A 9,721-nucleotide genomic window follows, 5' to 3' on the forward strand; every position below is an offset into this window, starting at 1 on the left:
GTCTGATCTATTGTCTGATCTGGCCTGGCAATCTCTTTGTCTTTGGCAGGCCAGAAACCCTAATGGGACTCATTGGTAATAGGCGAACCGCAGTGGTAATTTCACATTTTACAAAGGGCCTAAAAGTGGTCAGTTTTGATTAGGGTTAGGGTCTGCTTACTAACTTTAACTTTTCTGTTAAATTATGTAATTTTTCTTTTAGGTTTTTTTGGGAGGGAAGGAGGATTTGCTTTTTTTAAATGTATTTTTAATCCAATTTATGTAATCGTGTTGGACAGCAAAAATGCATGTTATAAATTACAACATAATTGAAAATGATGTAATATTTCTACAACAAACACATAACAATATGTATTCTGCTTTTAAAAGTAATACTTTTATTTTGTTGTAGGACTCATTTTTCACCACGAGGTGGCGGTGTTATGTAGTATTTTGTCCTTAGAGATAGTATACCATTTTTACACTGTACACATTTACAGAATCAAATTTTCCTATATATATATATATATTCTGTAACCCTGGCTCTAATCCTAGTATCTGATATACTGGGAGGATCCAGATTGTTTGACGTGCCCCACTGGAGACCTGTGGAGCTAAGATAAAGACCAGACTTGAATTACAGACATTTTACAGATTCTTTCTAGGTCCTAATAGAGAATTTACATATTTTTTCTATATTCTGTAACCCAAAGCCTCATTTCCAGCATGTGGGCAGGATCCAGATGCAGAAAGTTTGCAGAATCTTTCTATGGAGAATTTACATTTTTGTATAATCTAACTAAATGTTTACAGAATATTTGTCTTTATAGATAATATGCAAATGTTTTATATGTGTATCCATTCTAATTTTTCTTATAAACTCATGTTTGTATTTAATCATCATAAAGGTTTTGTAAGTTTAATGAAATTTACATCATTTAAACATTAAACCACATACAATTTTCTGCAATTTTTCTACTTTTTTTCCAGGGTTGTGTCGTTCCTTAATTTTTCCCAAGTTTCCAGCTGTTTATTCAATACACACTAAATAGAAATAAAGTTGCAGACTCTGGAATTAATTGAAGAGAATAGCCAATCCCGTCTTTATTCTGAGCTCAATGTTACAAATGAGACATTGTCTGGAGAATATCTTACAGTCTCAGGTGGGTTTAATCTTTATACATTTTCATCAAGGTCAGTTACATAACTTATTTAAATATTTTAAATATCTGCCTTGAAGTTACAATGAAATGTCTTCCGGCCACACTGAAAATTCTTTTTCACACACACAGCCACACCCATACATGCATAAGCAGAGTGCAACTCTGTTTATGCACCAGTGATTGAATGGGCAAGTGTGTGTATATGCAAATTTAAATTATTATACACAAATGTAAGTAGTAGGCTATTTGTGTGAAAACGTTTCATATGTATGCGCAAGTAGTGTGCGTGTGCGCAAGTGTTTCCCTGATTTCTGCCATAACGGCCCATCATAGATCAGTAGTAATGAGTCTAATTAAATTTTGCCCAGAATTATATGTATGTGGCTCTGTGTGTGTGTGGCTCTGTGTCAGTAGTGGGGCCCGTGGCCTGATTGGAGTGTTTGCGGATTGAGAAGGAAGAGTTGGAGAACTATTTGTTGGAGCAGCTGAAGGAGCTGAGAGTGCAGAAGCAGAAGGAGCTCCAGGTTCCTCAGGAGATACTGAGACACAAGCAGCAGGAGGAGACAGAGCTCCTGCAGAAACAGCAACACGGCCAAGTAGAGCAGCTCTGCTCACAGCCCCACTCGGGTCACACACACACAACTATCTTAAACAATGATAAGTGCTATAAACAATAAGCGCTAGAGTTTATTAAACATCATAATAAACAATACCCTACAATAAGTGCAATAAGTACATTGTACATTAATGTACTGTAATAATGTAATGTAATGTAATAAGTACATTATTGTACAATAAGTACAATAAGTCAATAAGGGAGTAGTGTCAGTTGTCCTTTAATGAAGATTGCAAGGGACTCTGCTGTCCAGCCAGCAAGTGGGAGTTCATTCCATCATCTTGGAGCCAGGACAGAAAATAAGTCTCGCTGCTTGTCGTCCATGAGACCTGAAGCAAGGTATTTCAAGCCAAGCCGTACTTGAGATTCGAAGTACTCGAGGTACAGGCTTTGACCATTGACCTCATGTATGAAGGGGCTGGTCCATTTTTGGCTTTGTAGGCAAGCATCAAGGTTTTAAATCTGATGTGTGCAGCTACAGGGAGCCAATAAAGGAAGCGCAGCAGTGGAGTAACGTGTGAACTTCGGAAGATTGAAGACCAGTCGTGCTGCTGCATTCTGGACAAGTTGTAGAGGTTTGATAGCTATTCGAGGAAGACCAGCAAGTAGCGAGTGGCAGTAGTCTAGCTTTGAGATCACAAGAGAATGCATAAGTACTTGGGTAGCTTCCTGCGAGAGAAAGGGTCGAATCCTTCGTATGTTACAAAGGAGGTATCTGCAAGACAGGGTTAGATTAGAAACATGAGTTGAGAATGACAACTGGTTGTCCAAAGTTACGTCCAGGCTACAGTCAGCTTTGGATGTTGATACCAGGTGATATGCATACCAGGTCATATGCATGCAAGTAAGCATCACGTTCGGCATATGCAGACCTTTTAACCTAGAGACTTCAAACCTAGATACTTCATGTCACTTCATCTCTCAGGTCTAGTATCTATCTATTGAGTTTGGGGCTCCTATGTTGTACGAACAGGACCACATAGGGTCACGAAATTTCATGGATGATGTATTGGGGCAGTGGCCCACTAGGTGAACAGAAAAAACAAAAATCAACTGTTCTCAAGGTTGTCCAAAACTAGTATATGACTTATGAATTGAAACATGAATGGAGTGGGATGTTTACAAACAGTGTTTGGAGAGGTGCCCATATATACATACATATATATACATACATATACACATACACACACACACACACACACACACACACACACACACACACACACACACACACACACACACACATATACACACAGTTTTGAATTATGCCAAGGTTCAAACATTTCTACATCATGCATAAGGGGTTAACAAAAACTGAGTGAAAATAACAGGTAGGGGGACAGACTGTAAGGGTCGGTGCCAGGCTGAGGCCCCTCTGGCTGAGGCCTTGAGTCAGGCACACCACTAATCAGGCTTAACACACAACAACTGGGCTAGGCCTATATAAGCCCAGTGACCCAGTCACTCAGTGCTGGGTATTTGCCAAAGTTCTGAGTCAAGTTCCTAGCCGGTAACTTCAGGTATGGAGGTGAGCCCTTGAGCCACACCTCACTTCTGCACTGTGAGGGTGTCCGTGTTTTTACACGTCCCCTCCCCTCTCCAATCCCCCTCAAATCTGTCTCTCTCCCGAGGCTCCCCTTAGCCATTACAGTTCCTCCCTGTTTTCTGGTTTTGTTTGAGAAGTTTTAGTTTGGTTTTTCCAGGGCATCGGGGCTGCCATTCTTCCCGTGGCGTCCTTGGTTCTCCTTCTTCCCACGCTTGGCATGGTGTTTAGTTTTTTTTCCCTCAAGTTTTGTCGTCCTCCGTTCCTCTGAAGAGCGATATACAGATATGTCTAATAGATAGAAAGACACCAGCAAAATGACACTGCCAATAGGTTAATGAACTATGCTTAAAATAGGCAATATGCCTAAAGCAACTTGTATCCTACAGCTGAAGATGTCATTCTTTAAAACATGCAATGGTGCTTTAATAGTGTTTTAAGGTCTCATTTGTAGCAATTTTCAGTGTTTTTTAATAGCCACCAATCAGGGACCTGGACACAGATTCTCCGATAAGCCGATTTATGTAAAGCTGTTCTGTGATGGCTCCGGTTGTAAAAAGCACTATAGAAATACATCTGAATTAAATATTGGAAGAAGTTTCACCTGTATGGCTCAAACTAACTTCAAAGACCTTGTTCACCCATTTGGATATTATCCCTGCAATCCTTCATCTCTCTGACCAACATCTCTGCTCACTAAAACGATGCTGGATTGTGGTGAGGACTGTCTAGTTAAACCCTCAAGCACTGCCTTCACATGTGCAGAGACTGGTTTCAGAGACAGAGACTCTTATGTATTTTGTGCATAATAGATAGGTGTGGGTGTGTAATTTACTTCTGCATCTATATCACATCCTCGAAGCCCTCATCCTCCAGTTTTGGACGGTCCTCATCACTAAGTCCATCTGGAGTATCTAGATGCCTGCAGAGGTCCTCATGCAGCACTACACTGGTCTGAGAGTATAGGTACTCCACCCCAATGAGTTCACCTGTACAAGTGTGTTGAATACATCACAGAGGAGAAAATGGCTGTGTGTGTGTGTGTGTGTGTGTGTGTATGTGTGTGTGTGTGTGTGTGAGAATGAGAGAGAGGGAGGATATTTGTAGCCCATGCCAGCAGCACCAGCAAGTTTCTTGGTCACCTGAAGGGGATAAATGGCACACGACGCATGTCGCACATGTGACAATCAAGCATATCGTAGAGGTTACTGTTCAGCGGCGTGCGTGCATGTTGCACCACAGCTTGCCTTCTTTGTGGAGTCCATCTTCAAAATGGCTCCATAGATGGAAGTGACCCTGGCCTTCGTCTCTTCAAGCCGGGACAGCACGTCCTGCACGTACACTGTCAGCAGCCATTTTGGAGTGGGCACGGGCACCATCAGGGGCAGCTGGCTGCTGCTGGGGTCGGTGCCCGGGGCCAGAAACTTCTTGAGCATGGAGAGGTACTCAAAGGACTTGGCCAGCCACTGTCTGTCTGTGCCTGACACACAGATGGCTGTACAGCAAGGTCACTGTTCCCCAGAGTGCGACCCCACATCAGGCAAATTACCTCCTTGTCGCAGGACAACCTAAAGAACACCAACACAAAATCACACAGAGGAACCAACAGGTCACACATTAATCCAACACAAAATCTCTCACACACACACAAACACACACCTGTAGGTCAGGACCGCTGGGAACTTCTCCCGATGGACGGAGTCCAGCTGATCCAATACATCCTGTGACCAGCCCGCCACCTTCTTACAGCGGCGGCACTCTAGGTACTCAGTGGCCATAAAGTACCAGCCGCTGAAGTCCAAGACCCTCCGGACAGTCTTGTACAGCCCGCAAGCCATCAGTTTATCACCCAGCCGAAGGCACTCTGGCTGCGCGCACAGCAGCTTGAACACCCACGTGGTAGAGCATCAACAGGAACAGTCTGCTGTGGAAGAAGGCGTTGGGAGAAGACGGAGGTTGCACATAAACCAGCCGGGGTCCGGGAGGCCACCACAACAAATGCAGATTCTTGGTCATTGCCAGGCTCCCAGACTGCTCTCTGCTTCGAGCCCTCTGCCAGAAGCACCTTAAACAAACAGGTTTTTTTTTTTTTTTCCCTGAACCCACCACAAAAGCAACAGAGGCAGGGTGGTGCTGCTCACCTCAGCAGTGGGCACTGGCTGCGTTTTCAAAGGTTGCTTTTCCGGTTCAGCCATTGGCAGGGAGCACTGGGGTGGTACAGGAACCTCCAGAGCAGAGGAAGAGCGACCTTGAACAAGACACATTATTGAGCTTAGAAAAGGGCAAAAATATCACTTAACGTCACAGCAGGGGTGTACATCAGCCTGCGGGGATGACTGACACAGTCAAGAAGCCTAAAAGTATCTAACGCTATTGAAGCCTAAAAGCATAAAGTACTACTGAAGCATGAGCCGCTCCCAACCCACCCCTTGACAACGACAGCAGTGTCAAGCAAATCTATGTCGTTATGTACAGTTATGTTAATGAAATAAGATGAAATGAAGATGACACAGTTTTAGCCAACAAAAGTGAAGAGCACCACTTAACATGCATATAATGATTTAATGATTAAGTGCAGAATGAAATAATGGCCGTGCAGGATGAAACAGAGACTATTCTAACACCATCATCTCACATCACCTACCTTACCGCTTCAAAATCCTTCCCATTATATTTGCATTACAATGCATCACAACAAAACAAGTTAGTCAGGACCAAACAACAAGACAGACCTTCAATTTTATACTTGTGTTGTTTAACCAGTCCATTCAGACGGAGATGCCTATGAATGGCCACAAGGAGTGACTTCAGCCACCAGAAACGTGAGCCGCTTCCAACCCTTCACATTCAAAGGCACTCAATGACTCGATCATCCAAGCACACACGCACAGGGAAGATGCGTTGCTCGTGCCAGAGCAGGCACAGATGGGGAGGCGGTTGCCGAGCACATCTACAGATGGCGGCTCTCCTTCACGTCTCTGCACTGTATGTACTTTGCAGCGCCTCCATCCCAGGCCTCACCTTCTGCCGCCAATGGACGCAGCTGGATTGACAAAACCTCGCGCGTAACTGCAAAATGCTCACCATCACGCGGTCCTTGGCCGTCGCTTGTAGGCGTTGGACATCGCCAAGGCCTCGGGGGAAGGCTGGAGGATGAGCTCGCCGGGGGTCCAAAAGGAAACGAGAGGAAAGAACATAAGCGTTGTGCGCGCGCAGGCACGCACATCAGTGCGTGGAGACAAAAGACAAAAGACAAAAACTGACAGGCTACTTGAATCGCTGGTCAATACGTAAACAGTAAAAAGAATATCACCGAAACGGTCGCGTTTTGCTTAGTGAACACTTACAATGAACGCGGTACACCGCTGCGCGTCTGCAATACATACAATACAGCAACACGGTCGATCTCGAGTTGTAATGCACCACTCCAGATGCGCATGCAAACTACCTGGGTACATTTAATCAATCATTTTAATGTAATCTAGAAACGGTACACACGGTATTCCGCAGACGAGCGAGCGATTTAGTGAGCCACCTAGCTCTGTCGGTCGGTTCTAGCTGCTCATTTCGCCCATTAAATCTCACTTTTACAGTACATTCTTGACGTACGTAGACGGGGTATAAAAGTCAGGTAAAGAACAAGAGCGTAAAACGTAGAAAAAACGAATCGAAGGGCAAAACCTCAAACTGGAGAAACTGGCGTTACTTACCACAAGCTGTGAGAAGTGACAGCAGTGAGAAGTGTGACGGCTACGAGACGGCAACGGGAGAGCCTTGAAAAATCGAGATTTATGTTGCAACAGGCCAATGGCGCTGTGCGGACTTTGGAAAAGAATTGGGAACAAGCCAATGAGAGGACGCAAGCCTTTTAGAACCACTTGGAACAATTTGGAACAATGCGCATTGATAGTTCAGATATACCACAGTTAGCCAATGAGATTTGTTGTATTCATGAGGTCTGTCGAATGTTTGGACTGAAAATATGTTGACTTAGATGGAAACTACGAGGTAAATCAATTTGTCATTAATTTTACTCTTTCACGTTCTTCCTTTTTGCCTCTTTCAAGCTAATGAGAAGATTGCCGATATCAACAATTAGCCCCCAGAGCCATTCTCAAATGGTAAGCTTTAGGGTATTACAGCCCATGTTACTGCGCATGTTACACATTAGTGTAATAAACAATACCCTACAATAAGTACTAGTTTCACAACATTTGGAGGAACAGATGCTAATGCATAGTTCTGTGTTAATAACTGGCAGAATCTTCATTATTTTGAGCAGTAGTAAACTGATTTATATTTATGGCATTTAGCTGAAACCTTTATCCAAAGCAACTTACAATTGAAGCATTAAGGGTGTTGCTCAGGGGCCCCACAGTTCAGACTACAAGTCAAGTAACCGAGAGAGAGAGAGAGAGAGAGAGAGAGAGAGAGAGAGAGAGAGAGAGAGAGAGAGAGAGAGAGAGAGAGAGGAGAGAGAAGAGAGAGAGAGAGAGAGAGAGAGAGATGGTCTCCAACTCCAACTCCTGGCAGAAACTACAGATACATGACAGTATCTTAGTTCTATATTACAATCAATTGGTTTCACCCAATGTATATTAGTACTGACATACGGTGTAGACATAGACAACAGATCATACTACGCCAGTCTGATGCTATCTGAGACCATTCCCTCATTTCATTGGAACTACATATAAGCCACAATATAGTAATCTCGCCTTGCTACTACACCAGATGCATGACCACATCAGCCACTGCATCTAAATTTATTACGAACCTATCAATTGTGACTAGGATACCCTCAAACCACACGGAACTTGATCAAATACCTGAATGCTTAGAATCAGTATTCTGCTGCACACTCAATAATGTTTCTTAAGAATAACAAAAATTAAAAATACACCACAATGGGTGGGAAAAAAAACAACTCAAACCAACCAACTCAAATATAAGAAACAGAGTCTGGATTGTATTTGGAGCACATTGAGTTACAGAGGTTTTTACACTATGGACTGCTTAAAGAAGCATTAATTGACATCAAAATAGCCACAGAAACCCATTTCATGAAGTTCCTGATGCATAGTTCTTGTGTTCATATTGCTTCCAGTTTGGAACAGTTTAGTGAATGATGCTGCAGAGTTGTTGTTTTTTTTTTTGTTAAATGCTTCATTACTCAATGGTGCCCAACAACAAACTCCTGAAACCATGTCTTTATTGACCTAGATTTGTATGTATGTGTTTATGGGGACTGTGTGTGTGTGTGTGTGTGTGTGTGTGTATGAAAACATGTTACATTTTTCATCAAGAGAAGCCCTACTTTTATTACACAAATGTCAATAACTGTCCTAACATTCATAGTTCAAACAGTCTTCCTCTGCTATTATACACACTGTACACATGTCAAATATCTGCCTTCCTGTTACACTGAAATGACATACTATGTTAATAAACCTAATACTTTTTTGCACAAGAAAGTCTGTTTAAAAAAAAAATATTATTGTTATATAAAAATTAGATTTTTATATACAAATACATGAGACTTGACTTGTAAGCAAGGCCATAGCTATGAACTTAACACCGGGGGGACCAAATCTACCCGGGGGCAGGGAATTCACTAACTCAAGATGAAATTTCTATTATTATTATTATTATTATTATTATTATGTGACTGGTAAAGTATATTGATACTAATATAACCATAAATCTATGTATTGTAATGTAATGACAAGTCCAAATATTGTGACCAATGTTTATCAATTGATGTTTTTATTTTCTTACAAGTACACTTGTGAGGGCACCAGGCACATCTGCTCTCCTCTCTTTTTAACCTCTTATTTTCTTCTCCCCAACCCCCTCTCCTCTGGTCCTATATTCTCTTTTCTCCTTTCTCTTCCTCCTCTCTCCTCTTCTCTTCTCCACTCCAGTCATCTAATCTCCTCTTGCTTCTTTTTAGTTATATTCTTGTTTTATTAATTACCCCTTCCTCTTGCTCAAGACTTACTATGACTGAAAGCTGACTAATAAAAATTTGCTTTAACTTTTTCAAACTAACACTAATAATGCCATTTATCATAAACAGGTACAAATATACAATAAATTAAAGCTGCTACTATGTGTGGCTAATTAACTTTCCAGCTAACTTAACTAGCGTTATAATAGCTAACGTCAGTAGTGATGGTTGATTGATATAGCATTCGCAAATTGGCCCATTTTCAGCAAAAAAGCTTGGTTCCACTTCATACAATTATTGACACGTTTTGGTATTTTTTTAAATTTATTTCTACAACTAGTTTCAGAGCAAAATGGTGTATTGACATTAACATTACCTTTTCCTGCAGATCAGAGACGTTCGTTAGTCAGCAGTGCTGATGCGGCGGTACAGTGTTACAATAATAAGTGTTCGATCGACAACAGATAGGT

General features: G+C 42.0%; 1 protein-coding gene across 2 annotated transcripts; it reads right to left on the reverse strand.

Moving 5' to 3' along the window:
• Positions 1-1,054: 1,054 nt before the first annotated feature.
• Positions 1,055-7,084, reverse strand: LOC145652065 (uncharacterized). 2 transcript variants are annotated; one of them, XR_014118259.1, is made up of 5 exons: positions 7,012-7,084; positions 6,034-6,447; positions 5,443-5,549; positions 4,961-5,222; positions 1,055-4,869 (listed from the first exon to the last, which is right to left on the reverse strand). XR_014118259.1 is itself a non-coding variant. In XM_081701433.1 (5 exons), exons 4-5 carry the CDS (start codon positions 5,137-5,139, stop codon positions 4,680-4,682), a joined length of 369 nt encoding a protein of 122 aa, XP_081557559.1. In that variant the 5' UTR covers positions 5,140-5,225; positions 5,443-5,549; positions 6,034-6,447; positions 7,012-7,084; the 3' UTR covers positions 1,055-4,679. The 2 variants fall into 2 exon arrangements, 1 of the variants encoding a protein (XP_081557559.1); XM_081701433.1 differs by having other exon boundaries at positions 4,961-5,225.
• Positions 7,085-9,721: the final 2,637 nt, after the last annotated feature.

The sequence above is a fragment of the Electrophorus electricus genome, chromosome 18 (assembly GCF_041902795.1).
Source record: "Electrophorus electricus isolate QZ-2024a chromosome 18, ASM4190279v1, whole genome shotgun sequence".
NCBI classification, from domain to species: domain Eukaryota; kingdom Metazoa; phylum Chordata; class Actinopteri; order Gymnotiformes; family Gymnotidae; genus Electrophorus; species Electrophorus electricus.

Excerpts from the sequence above, each read along its gene's own strand:
- LOC145652065 (XM_081701433.1), bottom strand. The coding sequence starts at position 5,139 with ATGGCTTGCGGGCTGTACAAGACTGTCCGGAGGGTCTTGGACTTCAGC. Across the intron at positions 4,870-4,960 it reads CCAGCGGTCCTGACCTACAG|GTTGTCCTGCGACAAGGAGG; the intron begins GTGTGTGTTTGT and ends GGTGTTCTTTAG.